The sequence below is a fragment of the Brassica napus genome, chromosome C4 (genome assembly GCF_020379485.1).
Source record: "Brassica napus cultivar Da-Ae chromosome C4, Da-Ae, whole genome shotgun sequence".
NCBI classification, from domain to species: Eukaryota; Viridiplantae; Streptophyta; class Magnoliopsida; order Brassicales; family Brassicaceae; genus Brassica; species Brassica napus.
The window spans coordinates 36,277,686-36,304,953 of record NC_063447.1 but is presented as its reverse complement, the minus strand read 5'-3'; the positions used below and the strand labels follow the sequence as shown (position 1 = coordinate 36,304,953).

General features: G+C 35.1%; 3 protein-coding genes across 3 annotated transcripts; 2 read left to right on the top strand and 1 right to left on the bottom strand.

Annotated features, from left to right (window-relative positions):
* The first annotated feature begins 2,251 nt into the window (after window positions 1-2,251).
* Window positions 2,252-2,818, top strand: LOC125586043. Its single transcript, XM_048755829.1, has one exon. The coding sequence runs from the start codon at window positions 2,252-2,254 to the stop codon at window positions 2,816-2,818; it is 567 nt and encodes a 188-aa protein (XP_048611786.1).
* Window positions 2,819-7,125: 4,307 nt separating this feature from the next.
* Window positions 7,126-9,562, top strand: LOC106431386 (ABC transporter F family member 4-like). Its single transcript, XM_013872184.3, has 2 exons — window positions 7,126-7,332; window positions 7,563-9,562. The coding sequence occupies exon 2, from the start codon at window positions 7,580-7,582 to the stop codon at window positions 9,368-9,370; it is 1,791 nt and encodes a 596-aa protein (XP_013727638.1). The 5' UTR covers window positions 7,126-7,332; window positions 7,563-7,579; the 3' UTR covers window positions 9,371-9,562.
* Window positions 9,563-10,083: 521 nt separating this feature from the next.
* Window positions 10,084-12,157, bottom strand: LOC106431387 (histone H2A variant 1). The gene is made up of 3 exons (XM_013872185.3): window positions 12,004-12,157; window positions 11,697-11,849; window positions 10,084-10,599 (listed from the first exon to the last, which is right to left on the bottom strand). Exons 1-3 carry the CDS (start codon window positions 12,115-12,117, stop codon window positions 10,303-10,305), a joined length of 564 nt encoding a protein of 187 aa, XP_013727639.2. The 5' UTR covers window positions 12,118-12,157; the 3' UTR covers window positions 10,084-10,302.
* Between the last annotated feature and the right edge of the window lie 15,111 nt (window positions 12,158-27,268).

Sequence of the window (27,268 nt, the reverse complement as noted above, 5' to 3'; positions counted from 1 at the left end):
TGGCTGTGGCTACGGAAGAGTAGGTTAAAGCAGCACTATTCATGATGCATCCAGAAAAAGCCCCTAGACCAGACGGAATGACTGCACTTTTCTGTCAACAATCCTGGTCAATCATCAAAGAGGACGTGGTGAATATGGTTAATAATTTCCTTACTTCAGGAGTGTTTGATGATAAATTAAATATGACGAATATTTGTCTTATTCCCAAAACGGTGAGACCCAATAGGATGACTGAATTGCGACCAATTAGTTTATGTAACGTTGGGTATAAGATTATTTCAAAGGTATTATGTCAGCGGCTAAAAGGTCTTCTACCAAATCTGATATCAGAAACTCAATCTGCGTTTGTATCTGGAAGATTAATTTCGGATAATATTCTCACTGCTCAGGAAATGTTTCATGGTCTTCGTACAAACAATGCATGCAAAGATAAATTCTTAGCAATCAAGACAGATATGAGTAAGGCTTATGATCGTGTCGAGTGGCCTTTTGTCAAGTGTTTGCTATTGAAGATGGGTTTCTCGAGTGATTGGGTGACCCTAATGATGCAATGCATCTCTTCAGTTAATTATCAGGTTCTATTGAATGGGCAGCCGAAAGAGCATATTGTCCCAGAGAGAGGGTTAAGGCAAGGAGATCCGTTGTCTCCATATTTATTTGTCTTGTGTACTGAAGCCCTCATAGCAAATATTAAGAAGGAGGAGCGTGAGAAACGACTAACGGGACTGAAAATTGCACGTGGCAGTCCGAATATTTCTCATCTCTTATTTGCGGACAATAGTTTATTTTTCTGTAAGGCTACGAAGGAGGAATGTGGTATAATTTTAAAACTACTTAAAAACTATGAGGCAGCCTCTGGTCAACAAATTAACTTTCAGAAATCATCGGTTCAATTTGGGCATAAGGTCCCAGATAATATTAAAGCAGATATTCATAATATTTTGGGGATTACCAATGTAGGAGGGATGAGCAATTATTTAGGCATTCCGGAAAGTCTTGGGGATCTAAAATACAAATTTTTGGTTACCTAAATGACCGAGTTAATAATAAAGTAAATGGCTGGACAGTTCGGTTTCTTACTAAAGGGGGAAAGGAAGTTCTAATCAAATCAGTGGCTTCACCGATGCCAATGCATGTAATGTCATGTTTCAGACTTCCTAAAGGAGTCACGAAGAAAATAACAAGTACTCTTTCTCATTTCCGGTGGGGAGGAAGTGGAAATAAAAAAGGAATACATTGGCTTTATTGGGATAAAGTGTGTGCTCCTAAGGAGGAGGGAGGGCTGAACTTTAGAGATCTTCAAGACTTTAATACAGCTCTGTTGGCTAAACAATTCTGGCGGTTACTAGATAAACCAAAATGTTTGTTCTCAAAAGTCTTTAAAAGCCGTTATTTTCAGAATACGGATCCTTTGGACGATCATAGATCATACTCATCCTCTTATGGATGGAGAAGCATCTGCTCAGCTAGATCTCTGGTTAAAAAAGGGCTAATCAAAAGAGTGGGAACAGGACAATCCATCTCCGTATGGGCAGATCCGTGGATTCCCGCTCCTCACCCGAGGTCAGCAATACCAAAATCAAATACTCAATTTTTACACCCTTCATTAAAGGTGGAACATTTCATTAACCCAACTGACTGCTCATGGAATGTAGACTTGTTGAATGCTCATATACATCCTGATGATGTGAAACTGATTCGGGGTTTAGCAATTAGTAGATCTCGAAATCAAGATACAGTGGGGTGGAGCTTTACTGAATCTGGTAAATATTCGGTTAAATCAGGTTTTCGAACTGAATCTTTATACCCAGATAGAGTCCAGAGGAGTATTTTCTATGGACCTAATGTTAAACCGTTATTGGCCTTTTCTTGGAAACTGAAATGTCCACCAAAATTGAGACATTTTGTGTTGCAATTTCTTTCTGGTACACTACCAGTGTCCAAAAACCTTACAACTCGAGGGATTGTCTGTGATACACGATGTAGCATGTGTGGGGCAGATGATGAGACTACTAACCATGTTCTTTTCGAATGCCCACCCGCATTACAAACTTGGGCACTTTCTAGGATTCCTTCTTCTCCAGAGTTCTTTCCATCGTCGTCCGTTTTCACCAATATGGATTATTTATTTTGGAGATTACCAAAGGAGGAAGATTTACACTACTTTCCATGGTTACTATGGTATATTTGGAAGGCTAGAAATGACAAGATCTATTCAAATAAGGATGCCAATCCACAGGAGATCTTAAGGATGGCAGATGTGGAAAGTAGGATGTGGACGGAGGCACAACTAACCGTAAAGGACCCTAATTCCTATACTGGGAATGTACATCAATATGTGTCTCTAGCCCTGGAAGAGTCTAGAGTTTGTTATATTGATGGCGCTTGGAAAGAAGATGATAAGTTCACAGGACAAGGGTGGTTTTGTAGAAAGAGTGGATCAACAGAGGTCATGATGAGGGCGATGAATCTTTGTAGAAGTTTGTCACCTCTCCATGCTGAATGTGAAGCACTAATTTGGGCAATGGAATGCATGAAGACCCTCACTTATTCTGACGTAGTTTTTGCGACGGATTGTTCTCAGCTGGTGAAGATGGTGTCGACACTTGAAGAATGGTCTGCCTTTTCTACACACATGGAAGAATTCAACCGAAGTAAGACGTTCTTCTCCCACTTCCGGATCAGACATATTCTTAGAGCACAAAATACCTTGGCGGACAAGCTTGCACGTGGTGCGAGGAGTTCTCCTTCAGCTTTGCTTTATGTCGATTCAACTCCACCGGTTTGGCTTGCTAGATCGGTTGGAGATTCTAGTTAGTACTTGAGTGATGTTGTTAAAAAAAAAAAATATATATATATATATATATATATATATATATAATTTTTCATTTCTAAAAGTTTGGTTCTTCAAAAATTTTAATTAACATGATCGAGACACATGCCAATTATATATTTTAAGAATGTGACATGTGTTAATCTATCTCAAAACTAAAAATTTATATATTAAGATATTAATAAAAACGAATTTTATTAAAAAAATATTATTTAATAGTAATTTTCCTTTTTTAAAATCCTAATCAAAAGATAATTGCAAAAGACTATTTGATAACAATTTTCCTTATAATATTGTGACATGTGTTTAAATATATAATAATTAAAAATATATATAATAAGATAATAAAACGAATTTTGATAAAAACTACTTTTAAAAATTATTTAATAGAAAAAATATTTTTTTAAAAATATTAAGTGGTAATTATTTTAGAAATTTTCTTTTTCCAAAATCTTAAAAAAATATTTGAAAACAATTTATTTAATATAATTTTCCTTTTCTAAAATTTTAATGAAAATATAATTATAAAATATTATATTGAGCTTGGTTATTCAAAATTGTTAATTAACATGATTGTGACACATGTCAGTTATATATTTAAAAATGTGATATGTGTTAAACTATCTCATAATCAAAATATATACTAAAATAATGAAAATGATTTTTCTTAAAAAAAAAAATTATAAATATTATTTAATAGTCTTATTATTATTATTATTATTATTATTATTATTATTATTATTATTATTATTATTATTATTATTATTATTGTTATTGTTATTGTTAGTATTTTTATAAAAAGTTTGTTTCTTCAAAGTTGCTAATTTACATGATTGTGACAATGTTTGTTATATATTTGTAAATATGATATGTGTTAAACTTTCTCATAATCAAAAATATATATACTAAAATAAAATAAAAAGCGATTTTTTTAATTATAAATATTATTTAATAGTCCTATTATTATTATTTATTATAATGTTTGTTTTAAGAGATACTAAAGATAGAGAATTATAAAAGATAAATATTAACTTTTGAGAAAAAATGTTAAATAAAAACTAATTGTAAAATCCTACAAGTACAAAAAATTAATTAGTAAAAAAAATGAATAAAAACTAACTTTTAAATAAATAATATTACTTTTTTAAAAGCCTAATTAAAAGAAAATTTTAAAGTACTCTGATTAATGTCTTATAAGTAACTAACTTTCTTTTTTTAATAGATAATTTTGTATGTTAAAAAAGTATGACCAAAAATAGCTACAAATATTTCACATCTATATTTAAGTTTAAGCTTCTACATATTATTTTTACAAAACACAATAGGATTTACATGAAGAGTATTACCTCAGTATTTTCTTTTAATTTCTTGATACAACTCAACTTTTTATTATCCTTATTACATCTTATGATGCTAAAATAATTTTATATTTTGATGTTGTTATTGTACATGAATATGTGTGAATATGATTAATATGTGTTTGTATGTATACGACAAAATATATAAATAATAAACAGAATTTTTTCTATTAAAAATAAAATAGTTGTATAAAAATTTAAAAGAAAAATTAATTATAAAATAATTAATTTCCTTTTTAAAAGTCTAAGTAAAATAAATATATAAAAATAATCTTATTTTTCTTATAATTAACTAATTTTACTTTTTAATAATTTTGTGTTAAAAAATATAAACCAAAATTAACTTCAAATATTTCACTTAATATGATTGTGACATATGTCAATTAAAAAATAGATTGTGAATGTGTCAATAAAACTGTCATTATGTATAAATAACTTTTTCTTTTCCTAAAATCTTAAATAAAATAGATTTCTAAAAAAAAAATTGTTTTATAATCTTAACCAATTAAGATTTTTTTTTTCTTTTTGAAAAAAAATCCTCACGAGAGAGAATTGTAAAATTTTGTTTAATAGTAATTTGTACTTATAAAAATTAATGATAAACATGATAGTAAAAAAATATTTAGTTAACAAGAAAATTTGTAAGAAATATTAGTGATATTGGAAAAAATGAATTTTGAAAATGGAAACTTTTAAAAATAGTTAATATTTACTGGAAATAACTATTTGATAGAAATTTTATTTTTCTAAATCCTAGAAAAAATATAATTGTAAAAGATTATGTAATATTAATTTCCTTTTTCTAAAATCCTAAAAAACTGTACAAGAATATTTGATAGTTTTTTTTCTTATTTATATAAAAAATCCTAAAAAAAAAAATTGTATCATATTTTTAAGTCCTAACCAAAAGAGAATTATAAAACATTATTTGATAATATTTTTAAGAGAGTATTTGATGATGAACATGATACAAAATTTTATTTAATTAACAAAAGAAGTGTAAAATTAGTATTGATACGAAATGTAAATTTTCTTTATTAGTAACTAAAAATAATTATTTGATAGCAATTTATTTTTTCTGAAATTCTAAAGAGAAGATAATTATAATAGGTTATATGATAATAATTTTCTTTTTCTAAAATCTTAAACAAAATTGTAAAAGAGTATTTAATATTATTTTTTTAATTGTAAATAAAAACAAGATTTATAAAATAGAATTTTTTTCCTTTTTAAAAAAAAAATCCTAACAAAATAAAATTTTAAAGAATTATCTAATAAAACATTAAATTATTACATAAGAACATGTATAATGTTGTCATTGACTCGATTGGTGTATTTGACTTTCATTTTTTTTTACTTTTCGTTCAATTTCTTATTTCGGGTTGTGTTCAGTTTAAACTTTTAGATATATTATTTTATCTAATCCTAAGTACAAAGTTTATAACAATTCATCTATTTACCGTGACTATAAAAATACAAATATTAACTTAAACTTATGTGTAAAAATGAGTTTTAATTATAAAATAAATCTCAAACAACATGTGCAAAATACAATCATAAAACTATAATAAAATTATTTATTATTTTATAGTTTTTATTAAATTAAAACATCACACAAAACCCGTTGCAACGCAACGGGCTCATATCTTGTATTTTATAAAACATAACTTTTAAATAGCATTAAAATACTGTAATACTATGATATAATAAAAATATTTTAATACTGAATGAGATTAATTTCGAGCTATAATTTCAAAATGTGAGACTAGTTGTTGATTAATTTTTAATTTGATAAATACTGTAACGTCTGTCTATTTTAAGCACTGTCTAACTGAATTGATTTTCTTTTTTTTTTTAGAATTAACATGTTTAGCTTTGGTTTTGCATATAACTTTTTAACACAGCATTAAATCGAAGAAACCCGGTATTATTATGTCGGTTCGGTTCAATTTTTTTTTTCTTTATAATTTGTATTTGTGTTGAATTGTTTAATTGTAAAACGATTTATTTTAGGCTGTGTTTGGATTTACGTTAGGCATGAATGAGCGTTTGTAAAGGTGGACATTTTACCAGATATCCGAACCTGACTTAAAAAATCCGAATCAAAATAGCAAAATACCCGAACGGACATTGAATTAGGAGACATTGGATATCCGTACCGAACGAATAATATATGAACCCGAATGAATATTCAAAGATAACCGAACATATGAATACTTAACCCTATAATTTTAGTTTAATTCTCTAATTTTATTCAGAATATTTATATTGATTCTGCATATGGCTCAAAAGCAGATAACATACATATAATTATGGATAAAATCATTTGCTACTCACTTAAAATATATATCAAACACTTATTTCTTACCTTAACAAAAATTGCATCCAAAATTTTAAAATAACAACTAAACTATTGTCTTTACATTTTTAAAGTTTTATCTTCAAATCTATTAATAGTTTAATTTATTAAAAATTAGAAAGCCAGTTAAATAAAGTATATATTTTAAATACAAAAAAAATTTAAACAATGAAAATTTTAATTTTTTTAAAAATTTTAAATATTCGAACCCGATCCAAAATAACCGAACCCGAGTTTAAAATACCCGAATCCGGCCCGAAATATTGAAATACTTGAACGGGTTTTATACGTCTACACCAAAATTTCTGCAAAAATCTGAAATATGCGATTCGAACGGGTATTCGAATGCCAAGGTGTCTGTACGCATACATAAAAGTATAAACTAATAGTGTTACAAAAAAAAAAAAAAAAAAAAAAAGTATAAACTAATAAAAACAAAATACAAAAAATAAATAATGAAAGAACTACTTCGCACATAGGCTACTTCAGATCACACGTACTCGACTAAGTTTTGTTAGTGGGCTTTCAAAAGCCCAAATAACTGACAGATTATGTTTATTTATTTAATCGAAATAAACCGACTCATCGGTTTAGGCAGCCGATTAATTAACAGTCCGATTAACGGAAACGGAGGGGGATTCAACGGAGGGTAACATCTGAGTTTCAAGGTGACTTGGGCCGTACTACTCTTACCACTTACAAAAAGGGTTAAGAAAACCCTAATCTCTCTCGACATCTCTCAATCAGACCGGACAAGTTTCTTCTGCTTCCGCATCTCTCAGGTTTGTCTCCAATCTCAAACTGAATGATTGATATCTCTCTCTTATTGTTCGTAACTCACAGCTCGTTGTGTATATAGAGATCTGCAAAAGAAGCCAACTTTACATTGATTATGTCTGTATTGATTTCGATTTTGATTTCTCGTTGACAGATGCATGTAATCGAAGCTTAGAACGAAAAACGAAACTTTACATGAATTTGATTGCTCATCAGCTTCTTTTATTGATGTCAGATACTACACAGGCTTAAATGGAAGATTCTTCTACAGTACCCACACAGGAGGAAGTCTCTGAGAAGGACCGTGATGCATTCACTGTTGTTATTGGAAGCAAGACATCAGTTCTTGAAGGAGAAGGCACATCTGATGCTAATGTGAAAGATATAACCGTTGAGTCTTTTTCAGTCTCTGTTCGAGGTAAAGAGCTTCTGAAGAACGCGACTGTGAAGATCTCACATGGGAAAAAGTATGGATTGGTGGGGTCTAACGGAACGGGGAAGTCTACATTGTTGAAGCTTTTGGCTTGGAGGAAGATTCCGGTTCCCAAGAATATCGATGTTCTTTACGTTGAGCAAGAGGTGGTTGCTGATGAAAAGACTGCTTTGCAAGTAGTTGTTTCTGCTAAGGAAGAGTTGGTTAAGCTAAGAGAAGAAGCTGAAGCTCTGCAGAACTCAGATGATGATTGTGGAGAAAAGCTTGTTGAGTTGTATGAGAGGCTACAGGTCTTGGGGTCAGACGCTGCTGAAGCAAAGGCTTCCAAGATTCTTGCCGGGTTAGGTTTCACAAAAGAGATGCAAGTGCGTGCAACTGAGTCGTTCAGTGGTGGCTGGAGGATGAGAATATCGTTAGCTAGAGCTCTCTTTGTGCAACCTACTTTATTGTTGTTAGATGAACCCACCAACCATCTGGACCTGAGAGCTGTTCTGTGGTTGGAGGAGTACTTGTGTCTCTGGAAGAAGACATTGGTTGTTGTTTCACATGACAGGGACTTCCTCAACACTGTCTGCACGGATATAATACAACTTCATGATCAGAAACTCCACTTGTACCGCGGTAACTACGATGATTTCGAAACTGGATATGAGCAGCGACGCAAGGAGATGAACAAGAAGTTTGAGATTCACGAAAAACAGGTTAAAGCAGCTAAGAGATCTGGAGACCGTGCTCAACAGGAGAAGGTAAAGGACAAGGCCAAGCTTGCTGTGAAGAAAGAAGCATCCAAGAGGAAGGCAAAGGGTAAGGCGGTGGATGAAGATGGCCCAGCACCTGAAGCTCCTAAAAAGGACAACGGTTATAGCGTGGAGTTTCATTTTCCAGAACCAACCGAGCTCACTCCTCCTCTTCTTCAGCTGCTTGAGGTTAGCTTCTGCTACCCTGACAGGCCAGATTTCAAGCTCTCAGATGTTGATGTGGGTATAGATATGGGTACAAGGGTTGCTATAGTTGGGCCTAATGGAGCTGGGAAGTCTACTCTTTTGAACCTTCTTGCTGGTGACTTGGTTCCAACCGAGGGTGAAGTGGGAAGAAGCCAAAAGCTGAGGATTGGCAGATACTCTCAGCACTTTGTTGACTTGTTAACAATGGATGAAACACCTGTTGAGTATCTTCTCCGTCTTCATCCTAACCCTCGCCAAGAGGGAAGTGCCACAACCCCAGAAGAGGCGGTGCGTGCAAAGCTAGGCAAGTTTGGGCTACCAAGTGACAACCACAAAACTTCAATAACCAACCTGTCTGGTGGACAAAAAGCTAGAGTTGTGTTCGCCTCAATCTCAATGTCCAAGCCACACATTTTGCTTCTTGACGAGCCTACGAATCACTTAGACATGGAGAGTATAGATGCGTTGGCAGGTGCATTAGATGAGTTCAGTGGAGGAGTTGTGCTGGTGAGTCATGACTCGAGACTCATATCACGTGTGTGTGAGGATGAGGAGAAGAGTCAGATTTGGGTTGTGGAAGATGGAACAGTGTCTTTCTTTGACGGCACGTTTGAAGAGTACAAAGAAGAACTCCAAATACAAATCAGAGAAGAGGTTGATGAGTGATGTTTTGTTGTTGGCTTCTAAAGTTAAAACTCAGACTCATTTTATATTCATAACAGACTCGAAAAGTATTGTGTGTGTTTTCTTCATATATGCGTTACTGGCATGACACCATACTCGTTTTCCCCATGTTACATATCCGGTCTTAGTATTATGTTTTGTGGGAAAGAAAGGAGAAGCTGTGTTTCATTTTTTCTCATAAGTCTGTTTCATTAGCGCATAATTAACAACAAAGATTCCTTTAGTTTAGTTGTCTGTCTGAAAATTTTCATGAGAGCTTTATAAGCAACAAAGATCCGTTTGATTTAGTTGTCCCAACAAAAGAGAGATCAGTCACTTGAAACTCTCTTATAGATGTAAGATCACCCACCTATCACTAACTTCTTCCTACAAACTTGCTAGCAACAGCCTCAAGTTCTCTCCTTAGCAAAATTTGAGGCATACACGAATATGGCAAGGAAAGTATCATTTGTAAAGTATTTACAAAATACAACTCTGAACATAAATGGTTTAGACAAAAGCATTTAGTTATCGGATTCATTTAGTCAAAAATACCAACTCTATTCATGCAAACTGAAGTAAGCTTTAAACAATCAATAGAGATTGTTTTGTGCTATTACTTTGAGGCTGAATAAGTTGTTAAAGAATTTATTCTATGGTCAATCTTAAAAAAAGCTAGGAGAAACTATGATCTTAGGCTGAGCTAATCTCAACAGTAATAAAAAAACTGGTAATTAAATTGGTTTACTTGACAGAAAACAACAAGAGTATGCAAAGGAGAAGCATAAGAGTTCAAATTAACTCATGTACACCTGAGGATGTCCAATTAAACGCAACACTAAAAAAGGAAAGGAAAAGCAGTCCAAGACTTGACAAACACTGACATGATAAGCTACTAACTAGCCGATCAAACAACCTAGTGCTTAAGAAACAAATCACTCATTGGTGGTTTTGTTGATGAGAGACTTGTGGATGTGAGGGATCACACCACCTCCGGCAATGGTTCCTTTGATGAGCGTGTCAAGCTCCTCATCTCCTCTGATTGCCAACTGCAAATGCCTTGGAGTTATCCTCTTCACTTTCAGATCCTTGCTTGCGTTTCCAGCTAACTCAAGAACTTCCGCAGTCAGGTACTCTAGAATCGAAGCTGTGTAAACGGCAGCAGTGGCACCAACTCTTCCGTGTGCTGAAACCCTGGTCTTGAGCTGCCTATGGATACGACCCACTGGAAACTGAAACAAGAAAAGAAGCAGCAACCAAAGTGAGACATTATGCAATAACATAAGGAGATCCATCAACATTATAAGAGCCATCTACAGCATGTATGGCTATCCACAACAGTAAATATCATAACAGAGCAGAAGATGTACCAACAAGTCTGTACACTGATTTACAAAGTAAAGAACCTTTATCTGCTAAAGAGCTTCATTCATCTAGTTGTCCTAGACTTATCACAGGCTTATATGTCATTATCATCACAAGGGCACTTCTATGAATTCAAGCAACATCCGTTTCCAGGAAGATAATCAAATGAAAAGCTCTAGAATTTAGAAATAGTGTGCTTTGACAGTACACAACAAACAGTTTTATTACAAAACAGACAGTTTCATTAAAATAAAATAAAGACAGCCTCCTATCTAACAATTTGTATGGCTATGCACAAAATAAAAATATTATAACAGAGCAGAAGATGCATGGTACACTGATTTATATACCTCTCATTGATATTTCTTATGAGGCAAACAAAGTAAACAGCCTTTTCTCTGCTAAAGAGCTTTATTCATGTAGTTGTCCTAACACTTATCACAACCTTATATGTCATTATCATCACAAAAGCATTTCATGAATCCAACAATATCAAGCACATAGTCAAATGAAAAGCTTTAGAATTAGGAAATAGAATCTTCTGACAGTACACAACAAACAGTTTCATTACAATTGTTTATAACCTAGATCTAATCACAAACGAAACTTAAACGACCTCACGAGTACAGAAATTAATTTCAGGGTAAGAGAGTCTCTGTGGCCTTTAATATAAAATTTGGTAGCTCCAAACATATGACAAAACAGCAATTACATACTGAGATATATATATATATATATATATACACAACCAGCAACCACAAAAGCCACACAAAATTATCAATAAGATTCGCAGAATATCTCTTTACTAAGTTAAACATCAGAAACACATCTACGCAAGTAAGACATGGCAAAAGGAAACAACTTTATCTAATACCCTGCAAACACCACTCTTCTCGAGTCCAATAACAGTCAAAAGGATTCGAATTTCAAGAAACCCAATTAGCTAGGGTTCTAAGGGGATCACCTGAATACCGGCACGAGCAGATCGAGAGATGGGTTTCATCTTGCCCTTGTCTTTGTCCTTGTTAGCAGCCATCGTCTTCGCAGCAACGAGCCCTTTCCCTCCCTTGCCTGCCATGTTCTCGCTCGCGATTGGTGTTCCCTCACTTCTTAGATCCTACCAAGCAAGAACAAGCAAAACCCCGCAGAAAAATTTCAGATCTATTGAATCTAGAAGAAGACTATACATTAAACAAGACAAGATCTGAGGGGTTTTGGTTGAGAATCGTAAACAGATCCCAGATCGTAGAGAGAGAGAGAGAGAGAAGTACCTGAGACGACGAGGAGACGAAACGAAATCTGGTTGCGTTGAATGGGGTGGGGGGTTTTAAAGTTGGAATTTTGGTGGGAGTTTTGAAATATTTTAAAAATCTTGGGGGGAACATTATTAAAACTTGGCGGTTAAAGTTTTTGCTTTGGGTTTTCTAAGAAAAATGGTTCTAGATATTGTGCTTTATACCCTCCATTTCTTAGAAAAGTTTTAAAGCGCTACCACTATATCATTCCTATCAAAATATTCCCAAGTCAATTGTATATCTAAGATTCGTTTCAAATAAAAATCCGGATATTTTCATTTTAAGATCTATACATCCGAATCAGATTTTTTTTTAACACTGATTTATTAGAATATTACAATTATGAGAAAGCTTACATGAACGATTCGACAACCGACAATACTAATTGTCTTGTATTATGAGGATCTATGTCTAACTGCATAACCAGAGTCACCATATTAAGATCCACGCCTGACCGAGTTTACTTGCACCATGTTGAAGATCCATTGTAAATCTTTCTTCCGTAGTCTGCATAATTGTTTAATAAATCGTTTTCCCCGGGAATTAAAACATATATCTGATGGTCCATGTTTCTTTAAACGTATAAAATCTTATTCCTAAAAATATAAAAAAATAGTAAAATTTTATTCCTAAAAATATTATATAATTTATTTGAATAGTGCAAGATAGAGCAAACTTAAATGAGTAATGGAATTTTTTTGGTGATTTGTATTCGTAATGAATAAGTTGTTAAATATTTTGTAATTTATAGTTTTTTTTCTTTTGTAATGTAATTTATAGTTGTTTCGGCTCGGACCATCTCCAACTTACCCCTATTTCTATCTCTATATTTTCCCCTAAAATAGATAAATTCTATTATAGAGGTGAAAATGCACCGCCTCTATAATAGAATTCCTCTATTTATATGAGAAAATATAGAGATATGCTATTTTCACCTCTAATTATAGAAACAAAAAGTAATTTTCCTCTATATTTTCTTCTAAAATAGAGGAACTGTATTATACATGCATACATTAGAGCATTTTCACTTCTATAACAGAGATTTCTATTTTAGAAAAAATTATAGAGGTGTACATTGAAAATGTTCTTATAGGCTAACAATTCAGAGACTGTGAATAAGACTTCACGTCAGATTGTTTTTCGTTGGTGTTTACAGTATTTCAATAATCTAGTTCATGTCTGTGTGGTGGAACATGAAGACATGTTCGATCGTTTGGTCGGTCCCATAACGAAATCTGCTTTGGAGAATTTCTTCTATGGTTAGGTCACCCTATTACCACAAGTTTGCGTTTCACATCAAAATATCTCTTAAAATCAAATATGACCCATGTGTTTATCTTCTTACACTTGATGATGTGCATTTGGTTGTGATCGCAGCCTATGGACCTTGGGCGTTCTACATATACCTAAACTTCATCATGGACGCACCACCACCAGCAACACTAACTAGGCATGTTTGTTTCTCTAACGCTGAGATTTCTAACTAGGCAATCCTAGCTCATGGAAATTAATTCAGATAAGAGACTATGCTTTCTTTGCTCCTAATTATCTAAATTCAGGGTTCTAGTTATCAACTCTAGAACACAAGCATTAATAACAATTCTTATGAAGGAAATCTTTATCACTTTAGCGTATCTATATTTTGGGATAATTACTTCTAACGTTAAATCCAACAAGAGTAGCTACTCAGACATAGCAAAGCAGAACATAACAATTATCTGAATAGATTGCATAGATAGAATAAGGTAGAAAAATTGGAGTTCCAATACAAAACTCTGAAGGAGTCTTGGATTTTCTCTTCGAACTACAAAAAACCTTAAATATGATTTGCGGTGAAAAGTAGAAAGTATGAAAGCGTGTGTTGCCCAAAACAATGGCAGATCACATAAATATTAGGTTAAAGTCGGCCAAGGGTATTCTTGTAAATGATGTGGAACTTGGGCCATAAGTTGGCTGAGAACCAAGTCGGGCTTTGCGCGCTTCAGTTTCGATCGACGACAAGAGTTGTACGTTGATCGACGTTTGACTCTGAATGTCGACTCTGGACTGGTTTGATGGACAACTATGAGTTTCTTTTAGCTTAAGCTCCAAAATGCCCCAAAATCACAATATATCTCCAAAACACTCATGATCATGTAAATACCCTAAAAAGACTCCAAAACATAACAAATAATTCCTAAAATTCCCAAGTCAATTGTATATCTAAGATTTGTTTCAAATTAAAATCCAGATATTTTCATTTTAAGATCTATACATCCGAATCAGATTTTTTTTTAACGCTGATTTATTAGAATATTACAATTATGAGAAAGATTACATAAACGATTCGATAACCGACAATACTAATTGTCTTGTCTTATGAAGATCTACGTCTAACTGCATCACCAGAGTCACCATATTAAGATCCACGCCTGACCGGGTTTACTTGCACCATATTGAAGATCCATTGTAAATATTTCTTCCGTAGTCTGCATAATTGTTTAATAAATCGCTTTCTCAGAGAATTGAAACCTAGATCTGATTGTCCATGTTTCTTTAAATGTATAAAATCTTATTCCTAAAAATATAAAAAATAGTAAAAGTTTATTCATAAGATATTATATAATTTATTTGAATAGTGCAAGATAGAGCAAACTTAAATGAGTAATGGAATTTTTTTGGTGATTAGTATTCGTAATTAATAAATTGTTAAATATTTTGTAAATTTATAGTTTTTTTTTCTTTTGTAATGTAATTTATAGTTGTTTCGGTTCGGAGCATCTCCAACCCACCCTTATTTCTATCTCTATATTTCCCCTAAAATAGATAAATTCTATTATAGAAGTGAAAATACTCAAATGTATGCCTCTATAATATAGTTCCTCTATTTATAGCAGAAAATATAGAGATATGCTATTTTCACCTCTAATTATAAAGGCAAAAAGTAACTTTCCTCTGTATTTTCTTCTAAAATAGAAGAACTCTATTATAAAGACATACATTGGAGCATTTTCACCTCTATAATAGAGATCTCTATTTTAGAGAAAATTTTAGAGGTGTACATTAAATGCTCTCATAGGCTAACAATTCAGAGACTGTGAATAAGACTTCACGTCAGATTGTTTTTCGTTGGTGTTTACAGTATTTCAATAATCTAGTTCATGTCTGTGTGGTGGAACATGAAGACCTGTTCGATCGTTTGGTCGGTCCCATTACGAAATCTGCTTTGGAGAATTTCTTCTATGGTTAGGTCACCCAATTACCACAAGTTTGCGTTTCACATCAAAATATCTCTTAAATCAAATATGACCCCTGTGTTTATCTTCTTACACTTGATGATGTGCATTTGGTTGTGATCGCAGCCTATGGACCTTGGGCGTTCTACATATACCTAAACTTCATCATGGACGCACCACCACCAGCAACAGTAACTAGGCATGTTTGTTTCTAACGCTGAGATTTCTAACTAGGCAATCCTAGCTCATGGTAATTAATTCAGATAAGAGATCATGCTTTCGTTTGATCCTAATTATCTAAATTCATGGTTCTAGTTATCAACTCTAGAACACAAGCATTAATAACAATTCTTATGAAGGAAATCTTTATCACCTTAGTGTATCTATATTTTGGGATAATCTCTCATAACCTTACTTCTAACCCTAAATCCAACAAGAGTAACTACTCAGACATAGCAAAACAGAACATAACAATTAGCTGAATAAATTGCATAGATAGAATAAGATAGAAAAATTGGAGTTCCAATACAAAACTCTGAAGGAGTCTTGGATCTTCTCTTTGAACTACAAAAAACCCTAAATATGATTTGCGGTGAAAAGTAGAAAGTATGAAAGCGTGTGTTGCCCAAAACAATGGCAGATCACATAAATATTAGGTTAAAGTCGGCCAAGGGTATTCTTGTAAATGATGTGGAACTTGGGCCATAAGTTGGCTGGGAACCAAGTCGGGCTTTGCGCGCTTCGGTTTCGATCGACGACAAGAGTTATACGTTGATCGACGTTTGACTCTGAATGTCGACTCTGGACTGGTTTGATGGACGACTACGAGTTTTTTTTAGCTTTAGCTCCAAAATGCCCCAAAATCACCATATATCTCTAAAACACTCATGATCCTGTAAATACTCTAAAAAGACTCTAAAGCATAACAAATAACTACTAAAAGACTTATATACCATGGTTAAAAACCTGTAAAATCCATGGTATATCAGTGTCTTCTTCCTTCCTTCCTCTCCTCCTTTATAGTCCGCTCTCCTCTCTATGTCCATTATCGCAATCTTCTCTTTTTTTAACAACCCTCAAGATCTTTGGTTTAATTGTTTGGAAGAATATTCCTCTAAGATCGACATCTTCGTCCTTGTGCGGGCTATCGACCTTGCGGCTTTCTTCTGAACTTGCGATTATTTTCTGACTATCATAAATGAACTCAAGGTTGGTGATAGAGGACCACATTTTTTCTTGAATGGTTTGAATTGTCGAGATTTGGTGCCCAACTTACACCGAAGCTTCTGATTTATGAAACCAAGATACCCAAATCTCCCACTATCACTCTTCCTCCTGGATCCAAAGTTTCAGACTTCAGCCGAGAGTACTGTAATTATTTGTCAATCTTTTGGCTGATAGTTGTTTATGAAACCCTTCAGATACTCTGTTAGATTTGATAAACCCTGACTTTGATCTTTGATGCATACATCGAAAAATAACATCTTTTCAAGGAACGACCCATAACCACTGAGTAAGATCATTTATTCTTTGTTTGTATCATTGTTGTTTTTCCAAGAAGAGTCACAAACCCTCTATTCTATTCCTTTTTTATGTACTCCACCTGCTGAGACAACCCAAACAACGGAGTCATCTCGATGTACATCCTGGAACGATCAGACGATAACTTTGAGCGTTACGAGACACTTCTCGAACGCATTACTAGGTAAACACTTAGTTAGCATATCAGCCGGGTTCAGATTAGTATGAATTTTATGAATCTTGACCGAGCCAAAATCCACAATATCCTTGATGAAGTGAATCCTATTTGCAACATCTTTTATCCTATCATGATGCACCACATTTTTTAGGTAGACATATTGCACTTTGTGAATCGCAATGTAATCTGAAAAAAAAAACTGAGAACCGAAACCCAATTCACTGCAAAATTCCCTTAACCACAAACCCTCTTTTGTAGCCTCTGATAATGTCATATACTCAGCCTCTATTTTTGATAACGCTACAACATTGTTGGACCCAATTATTCGATCCAGAAAGAAGCCCAAGAAGACAAGCACATTAGCATCTCGATGTCGCGAGTTCGATGAAGAACTAGTTATGAGGATATCACGGAAGCCATGGGATCTTAGGAACATGAAGGGAAGGAGGACGAGGATAAAAAGGAGAAAGGGGCAGATAGGATAACACATGCGAAACCCTAGAGACTTAGAACCCTAAACAGAAACCTCGACCTCGAGCTCTTAATCCCTCTTTCTCGTTACTTTGTACTTGATTGTTATTTCATAGTATTTTTAACTCGACCTCTTTTTATCATAGTATTCAATCAATCCTTATCAATAAAAGTCAATCTTTGTCAACCGGAACCTTATTACATCGTTGTGTTCTGAGGATATCATTGCCCATGTTATCTTCCATATTCTTTACAAAACAATCACTACCAAATATCTAATGTCTAATGTGGGTTTTAGGATCCACAAACATGTTGTAATGCTGATCTTCAACTAACAGTGCACTACAAGAAAACACAAGTTTAGCGAGGAAATTTAACGAGGAAAAGTAATCCTCGTAAATTTACGTCGACTTTACGAGGAACTTACGAAGAAATATAAAATCAGCGTTATTTCCTCGTAAAATAACGACGAAATGATTTCGTCGTAAAGTCGATGTAATATCACGTGGCTTTTACGAGGAATTACGATTTCCTCGTAAACTCGACGTAAATGTAGCATGTACTTTACGAGGAAATATTTTACATCTACTTAGCGAAGAAATTTTGAATCCACCAACTTTGTAGTTGTAACACGTTTTTTTTCGGGCACCTAATTAAATTTCGTCGTAAATTCGTAGGAAAATTACAACTACCAGATTCAAAAATTTCCTATAAATATGGACATTTGAACATCATTTTATACACACCAACAAGAAAAAAAAACGTGAAAGAAAAAAAAAATGTCGGGCTCCGGGAATATTTTTGAGTTGCGGAGGTGGATGCATATGCATTGAGATGCTAACGGCAGAGTGACGAAAGAATACCTTGCAGGGCTGGAGACATTTATGCATCAAGCAGATTCCACACCGCTCGCCCAAGAAAGTGGTAAGATGTTATGTCCTTGTCGGAAATGCAACAATTCGAAATTGGCAAATCGTGAAAATGTTTGGAAGCATTTAATAAATAGAGGTTTCACGCCAAATTACTATATCTGGTTTCAACATCGAGAAGATTATAATTATGATCAGAATGAAGCTAGTAGTAATAATAGCAATTTTCAGGAAGAACCAGTTGATCATCATTTGCATAATGAACATAGTTACCATCAGGAAGAGCAGATGGTAGATTATGATAGGGTTCGTGATATGGTAGCTGATGCATTCGTAGCTCATGATGAAGATGAAGAACCTAATATAGATGCAAAAAAGTTTTATGAAATGTTAAATGCGGCGAATCAGCCACTTTACAGTGGTTGTAGAGAAGGTCTCTCTAAATTGTCCTTGGCTGCTAGAATGATGAATATTAAAACTGATCACAATCTACCTGAAAGTTGCATGAATGAATGGGCAGACTTGTTTAAAGAGTATTTTCCGGAAGACAATGTGTCTGCTGATTCTTATTATGAGATTCAGAAACTGGTTTATTGTCTTGGGTTGCCTTCTGAGATGATAGATGTTTGCATCGACAACTGCATGATCTACTGGGGAGATGATGAGAAGTTAGAAGAATGTCGATTCTGCAAGAAGCCACGATTCAAGCCGCAAGGACGGAGACGTAATAGGGTACCGTACCAAAGGATGTGGTACCTACCAATTACATACAGATTGAAAAGATTGTAACAATTAGAGCAGGCTGCTGAAAAGATGAGATGGCATGCCGAGCATACTCAGACGGATGGTGAGATGACTCATCCATCAGATGCAAGAGTCTGGAAACATTTTAACAAAGTACATCCGGATTTCGCTAGCAATAGCCGGAATGTGTATCTCGGATTATGCACAGATGGATTTAGTCCATTCGGAATGTCAGGGAGACAATATTCATTGTGGCCAGTCTTTCTTATGCCATACAACCTGTCACCGGAGATGTGCATGCAACGGGAGTTGCTATTCTTGACCTTATTAATACCTGGTCCGAACCATCCAAAAAGGTCTAAGGATGATTTCCTAAAACCACTGATAAAAGAGTTGAATGATTTGTGGTCAACAGGGGTGATGACGTATGACTGCTCAACGAAGACGAATTTTACGATGCGAGCGATGCTTTTGTGGACCATAAGTAACTTTTCTGCCTATGGGATGTTGTCTGGATAGACTACACATGGGAGATTAGCTTGTCCATATTGTAATGGAACGACAGATGCGTTTCAACTGAAGAATGGTAGGAAGACAAGTTGGTTCGATTGTCACCGTCGATTTCTTCCCATTGGCCATCTGTACCGAAGAAACAAGAATTTGTTTAAGCACAAAAGGGTTGTGAGAGACACTCCTCCTCCATATCTAACTGAAGAACAAATTGAAGCGCAAATCGAATACTACGGAGCTAACGAAACAGTTCGTTGTGGTGGTAATTGGCATGTCCCTCGTAATATGCCTGATTCTTACGGTGTTCATCACAACTGGTACAAGAAGAGTATATTTTGGGAGTTACCATATTGGAAGGATCTTCTTATGCGCCACAACCACGATGTGATGCATATAGGGAAGAATTTCTTTGAGAACATCATGAATACAATATTGAATGTCCCAGGGAAGACAAAAACAACATAAAATCGAGGTTGGACTTGCCGGATATTTGCTCAAGAAGTGAGTTACATATAAAAAGCAATGGACAAGTTCCTGTTCCGATATTCAGATTGTCTTCAGAAAAAAAGTTGGTGTTGTTCAACTGGGTGGCATCAGAAGTGAAGTTCCCCGATGGGTATGTTTCAAATCTCTTTAGATGTGTTGAAAAGGGTCAAAAGTTCTCCGGGATGAAGAGTCACGATTGTCATGTCTTTATGCAACGACTACTTCCCTTTGCATTTGCGGAGCTACTTCCAACAAACGTACATGAAGCACTTGCAGGTAGTATATTATAACGCAGTAATTTTATAATGATTTAGTTTGCAATAATATATGATTAATATAATGTGTTTAATTGTTTTTGGAATATACAAGGCATTTGAGCATTTTTTAGGGATCTGAGCACACACACTCTTAAAGAAGAAGTCGTGGAACAACTTCAGCAGAACATTCCCATCTTATTATGCAACTTGGAGAAGATATTTCCTCCAGGATTTTTGATGTCATTGAGCATCTAGCCGTCCACTTTCCATATGAGGCATTGCTTCGTGGACCTGTACATTATGGATGGATGTATCAGTATGAGCGAGCCATGAAATATTTGAAGGGAAAAGCAAAAAACCTCGCAAAAGTTGAAGGTTCTATAATTTCTGGTAGTTTGACGGAAGAAACTTCTCACTTCACATCGTACTACTTTGCGTCAAAAGTACATACCCGGAAAAGAGCTCCAAGAAGATATGATGATGGTGGTGTCGCGCCAACATATGCAGTTCCTGGTGTTCCAGACATTTTTAGCAAGATTGGACGACTCGGTGGGAAATTAAAAGAGGTTTGGTGGTCGAGTGAAGAAGACGCTCATAGTGCACACACCTATATTATACTCAATTGCGAGGATCTATTGATGCGTTATTTTGAAAGGTAACATATATGGACACTTCTAAACACCTATAAGTATAAATTATATAATTGCCAAAGATTAATTAATATAAAATGTGATTTTACAGCCTATTTGTTTCTCAAGTCGAAGAAACATTCCAAGGTATATCCACAAGTGAGGTAGACAAAAGGAAAGATCAGCACTTTATTAAGTGGTTGAAGAATCATGTATTAACTCAAACTATTAATTTTTTCAGGTCGATCAAACTTTTTTTTCATACATGATCTGTATTTCAACGTTCTCTTTATTTTTGCTGGTTGATTATGACGACTATGCAGATTATCCTAAGTGGTTACACGAAATAATTCAATCTCCACTTGTAAAGGTTACCACATCACAGATTTATTGGGGAAACATATTTCTACGGGATCTTGACGGAGATTATTGAAGTCGAATTCTTAGGGATATTGAAGCTGAAGTGCGTCCTGTTCAAATGTGAATGGTTCGACCCCGTCGTCAACAGAGGTTCGGTTTAACAAATTCGGTGTAGTTGATGTCAATGGTGGACGAATGTACAACAAATTCTTTTTTTTTACCATACATGAGCAAAATAATTTAATTTCTACGTTTTCTTTATTTTTGCAGGTACAACAAATTCGAGCCTTTCATCTTAGCTTCACAAGCAGACCAAGTTAGCTTCCTTCCATACCCTCGGATGAGAGAATCGGGAATAAATTGGTTAGCCGTGATCAAAGTTACACCTCGAGGACGAAACATCAGTGGAGAAGAACCACCATTGCAAGAAGAACAGATAAATGAAGTCGAGGAACCTGAACAAGAAATTGATGACATCCTTCTCATTGATCCGCATAATCATGAGTACGAAGATCTTACCGACGATGCCACAGACGATGCTGTTGAAGACGAGTTTAATGAAAATGATGATGTTTCTAGTGATGACGAGAATGTCGATGTATCCGATTGATGTATTTGTTTTTAATAAGATTGATTTTCAGACTTAATGCATGTGATTTGATGGATTTAATCATGAAAAACTATTTATATAATTTGACTTTGTGTAAGGTAATGAGAGTATTAGAAATAAGAGATTGAGATTATAAGTTAAGGAATTGTGGTTTTAGAATTTGGGGTTTGGAATGGAAAGAATAGATTGAGGTTAAAGGGAAGATGGGTTTGAGGTTTGGAATATACGAAGTAGAAGATAAGGAAGATGGGGTTTGTGGTTTCGGATTTTAGGGATTTAAACATAATCCTCGTAATTTCCTCGTAAGTTAACGAGGAAATAACGACGAAAAGAATGTGGGACTCGTTAATTCCACGTAAGCACAATTCGTCGTAAAGACCTCGTAACCGGAAAACGCGGGCCTCGCTATTTCCTCGTAAATAAAAACACAGGCCTCGCTATTTCCTCGTAAATGAACGATCAATAAAAAAGAAGAGAAAAAAAGAAAGAGAAGAAAGATACCGGAATCATAGGAGGGAAGAAACAAGGCGAGACCTACGTAAGTCTAGCCTTGTCTCCGCCCACATGTGTTCCCGTATCTTTCTCCCCTTCTTTTTTTTCAAATCTTTCTAATTTGAAAAGCAAACTGGTGAGTAATTATCTCTGATTTGAGAAGCAAATCGGTGAGTTTATCTTTGATTTGAGAAGCAAACTGGTGTGTATTTATAGGAAAACGCGGGCCTCGCGAGTTCCTCGTTAATTCCACGTTAGCACAATTCGTCGTAATGACCTCGTAATAGGAAAACGCGGGCCTCGCTAATCCCTAGTTAATCAACTAGGAAGTTACGAGGAAATGAAACGCGGGCCTCGCTAATTCTTCGTAAGGAAAAACACGGGCCTCGCTAGTTCCTCGTAAATTTACGAGGAAATTACGACGATTACTAATTTCTTATATAAACACGCGAGCTTCGCTCTCCCATTTCCTCTCCACTTCCTCTCTCTTTTGTAGCTATGGTACGTTCTCTCTCTATTTCCTCTCTAATTTGATTAGTTTAGGGTAGATTACGTGGTTAGTGTAGGGAATTTAGATAGGTTTACTGATTTTATGTTAATTAGTATTGATTAGGTGGTTAATGTAGGGAATTTAGCTATATTTATAGAATTTGTTATTTATAGAATTTGTTAATTACTGTTGATGTTAATTTTAAAAATTAATTTTTTTTTCCAGACGATTCGAAAGAATAGACTTACTCCCCATTACAGATAGATGTTCAGTGAACCTGGTAGTCGTTTAGACCCGTCGTCTTCTTCAGCTCCCGGTTCTTCGGATCCGGAGACTGTTCTTGAGACTCAGCCTTCTCAGAGAGTCTCTCGGTCACCTTCTTCTAGTGCATCATCGGTTCCTCATGTGCCTCCTCCGATGGCTCCTCCGACGATGCCTCCTCCGACGATGCCTCCTCATGTGCCTCCTCCGATGCCCGCCGAGATTCATCCCGATTTGATGGTGCCTCCGAGTGCTCCTTACTCGCAGTACACTGTCAAGGACATTCTCAGTCAGCCAGGCAGAGAAGGTTACCAGTCATAGACCCCGACCGACCGGACGGAACTTTGTGGTATATTACATTAATTTTTTTTTATTCTTTTAAAATTCTTTTATAACATTAATAAATAATTTATACTTTAAATTTGTTTTTTCAGGTTTGGGGTTGACGCATGTCTTGCATCGGACGTAACCGACACGATGAAAGGTTACTTCTCCATGCCACATCCGAACTGGAAAAAGACGCCGATCTACGTCAGAAAGACGTGGTTCAAAATTTTCGCTGTAAGTTACTATTCATTAATTATATATACTTTAATTTTTTCATGATTTATATATATATTTTTTAAAACTAATTATTAATTTAATTTTTTTTACAGCAAAAATATCATTGGTCCATGGGGGTCAATGAGAGGGTGAGGAAAGCGTTTTACGCGAAGGCGAAAGTTCGCTTGTTGGACACGATCTCCAACTGGAAGGGTGACTGGATCGTGAAGGGGTATGAGCGTGGCAAACCTGCTGAGCTCACCACGGATGTGTGGGATGGCCTCATCCGTTATTGGCGGGATCCTGAGTCCATTAGAATCGCCCAGTCTTGCTCTGCTTCCCGTAACACGGTAGATGAGCACGGCCACGGGCCGATGCTTCACTCTACGGGCCAAAAACCCCACGCCGGTGTCCGTTTGGAAATGGTAATTAAATATTTAATTTAATTAATTTTTAAATATATATATATATATATGTATATTCTAACTTTCTTAAATGTTTTTTAGGCCAAAGAGACGGGACAACTCCCGTCTCTTATGCAACTTTAAGAGAGGACCCACAAGAATAAGGTGGGCCAATTTCTAGATGGCAAGTACGAGCAAATCTTCAACGACTTGGTTGCTCAGGTTGACGACCGCCAGACCCAGCTGACCCAGCAGTCCACCGACGGATTACCCGTCACCTTATCCACAGTCGAAGTGGATAAGATTTACGAGGAGGTAAATTTTTTAAAAAATTAATTTTTTTATTATTCATGTAATTTAACTTTAAATTTTTACTAACAATATTTATTTTTTGTTTTTAAGGTTGTCCCTAAGAAAAATAGACGTACGTTGGGGATTGGTTCCGTCAACGATGTTCCGAGAGCGACATCGTCTTATGGTCAGACACGGGAAGATGAAGTCACTCAGCTGCGTAGAGAGTTCGCTCAGCTGCGTAACGAGTTGGACTCGACGCGATCTGCGTTCACAGCTCGTGTGGGTGGAGTTGAGGGCTTCTTGGACGTTATAGCGGCCACAAATCCGGAATGAGAGTCCTTGTTGAGGAACATGCGACGACAAAATTCCATTCCAGGCAAGTCATCATCCGACACACATGCCAAGGCGGATGTAGATAGGAGGAATGATGAATTCTACCGGGCGATGAACGACTCTTAATTCTTTCTTTTTTTCGGTTGTTGTATTTATAAATTTAAAACTTATTTATATATACAATATTTTCGTATTGATTTTGTTTTTAAAATTTAATTTTATTAATAAATTAAATAATTTTAATTATTTTTTTAATTATATTTTTAATTCTGTAAAATAATAAAACGAAGTGAATTTGTAGCTAATTTACGACTTATTTGCGTGGAAAGTTTACGAGGAAATGACGAGGAAAATTCAACGAGTACTTTACGAGGTATTATTTTCGAGGTATTTACGTGTACTTTACGAGGAAATACTTTCGAGATAAATACGTGTAGTTTATGAGGAACTACTTTCGAGGTATTTACGAGGAAATATAGCGACATTCTTACGTGGAATATTTACGTGGTCTTTACGACGAAATATGGTGTTTCGTCTTTACGACGAAACATTTTTCTCGCTAAGTTACGACGAATTGGCGAGGAAATATGCATCACGACGAACGAGTAACGACAAAACGTGTTTCCTCGCTAATTCCTCGTAAACCTTTTTTACGACGAACTCACGAGGAATACCGCCGTCGTTGAACTTATGTTTTCTTGTAGTGGTGTTTCCACCAACTTCAAAAACATAACCAGTCACTGGCCTTCTCTTATTTCTGTCAGTGGCATAATCTGAATCACTAAAGCCCTCCACATCAAAGTGTTATGACTTTTTAAAGTGGAGGCAAAATTCTGAAGCTCCCTTTAGATACCTCATAACCCACTTAACTGCTTCCCAATGATCATGTCCTGGCTTAGACATAAGCATGTTGACTAAACCAACAACCAAACCCAAATCTGGTCTTGAACCAATCATTGCATACATCAAACTCCCAACTGCACTCACTTAAGGAGTATAATCCATTAAGTGCTTTTCCTTTTCTCATTCCTCCAGAGTTAAACTCTTTAGCTGAAACTGTGAACAAACCGGGGTAACCACTGGCTTGAAACTTCCATTCCAAAAGTCTTCAGAATTTGCTTCACATATTTTTCTCGTGATAGCTTTAGGACCCCTTTCTTTCTGTCCCTGATAATGTCCATTCCTAGTATGCGAGTACCTGGTCCCAAATCCTTCATCTCAAACCATATCTTCAAAATTTCCTTAAGCTTTGGTACTTTCTTCTTGTCTTTAGCTGCAATCAACATGTCGTCTACATATAATAGTAGATTATGCTTTCTCAACTCCTTTACCCTTCAAGTACACACACAGATCCTTAATAATTCTGGTGAATCCCTTTGTCTTGATGAAAGTATCAAACCTCAAGTTCCACTGGCAAAGAGACTGCTTCAACCCGTACAATGACTTCTTTAGCAACATGGTTCTGATACCGCTTTTTAAGAACTGAGATTCAATTCTGATTGATCCTAATATGTTCTACTTCGTTTTTTTTTTACAATTGATTAGCTTATGAACTACGCAATCAAGCAATCAACGAACACAAGCAAATTGTTAACCCGGACTTCGTTTCCTACGGTCCGAAGAGAAAACAAAACTTTCATGTCATTCCACTATATTAATCGTTGTGATTAGCAAGTGTTATCGTCTTCTCTTTGCAGCTATTACAAGAATCTATACAAAGAGATCACCGGAGAGGAGTATTATAGCGACTAAGAGGAGGATTACGATCTCTCAATCCTCGATTCATAGGATAATGACGAAGACACGAAGCCTGAACTGAGAGAAATCACTGACGCCTCACGAGCTATGATCACGCCTTGATCTCTCGTCTCTTAGCTCACTTTCTCTCTCCACCGAAAAACTCTCTCTCTACTCTGTTTTCGTATGTTGAAGACAACAATGACTGTTGTGGCCGTTAGGATTTTGTAACTACCTCCGGGTTGGATATAACCCGAATAGTTAAGCACATTAACCCGGACCCCTTTTATGTTTAGCTTGTTTCGGTAAATGGCCCATTATGGCCCAACAACGAGTTAAATCATTCGACTCGAAACGACAACACTTCACACAATCTATTAACAAAACATTTAGAAAACCATAAGTACTTTATAATTAGTACTATACTCTCAATTCAACCAAAAGTTTAACATCAACCATTCTATCCACATTTATTAATTTAGAAAAAAGTAAATAAATTTTGAAAATAAATAGAAAAATTCATAAAACAAAAAAAGAGATCCATTTACGATATTTCAGATGTTTCATCGAATAAAGCTAACAAAAAGAACCTTATGAAATACTTTCTATTTTCTGATACCAGGTTTAATCTAAGAGAAAAATAAACTATGGAAAATTATAATCAATGATTAATATATAATCAAATAAACTTTTCAAAGAACAAATTCACTTTGAACACCAAAAACTAACAAAAATAACAACTACATCAATAGGATTTTAGTTAAAGAAACATTTATAAATTGAATTTAGCGAAAATTCTAAACGACAACTAGCAATTTCATGAAAAGTACAATCCAA

What these genes read in the sequence shown, in the direction of transcription:
- LOC106431387 (XM_013872185.3), bottom strand. Translation starts at nt 12,117, where the DNA reads ATGTTCCCCCCAAGATTTTTAAAATATTTCAAAACTCCCACCAAAATT. An exon ending in TCGTCTCCTCGTCGTCTCAG is followed by an intron (nt 11,850 to 12,003) that starts GTACTTCTCTCT and finishes CTTGCTTGGTAG; the next exon opens with GATCTAAGAAGTGAGGGAAC. An exon ending in CTGCTCGTGCCGGTATTCAG is followed by an intron (nt 10,600 to 11,696) that starts GTGATCCCCTTA and finishes TTCTTGTTTCAG; the next exon opens with TTTCCAGTGGGTCGTATCCA.
- LOC106431386 (XM_013872184.3), top strand. Translation starts at nt 7,580, where the DNA reads ATGGAAGATTCTTCTACAGTACCCACACAGGAGGAAGTCTCTGAGAAG.
- LOC125586043 (XM_048755829.1), top strand. Translation starts at nt 2,252, where the DNA reads ATGGCAGATGTGGAAAGTAGGATGTGGACGGAGGCACAACTAACCGTA.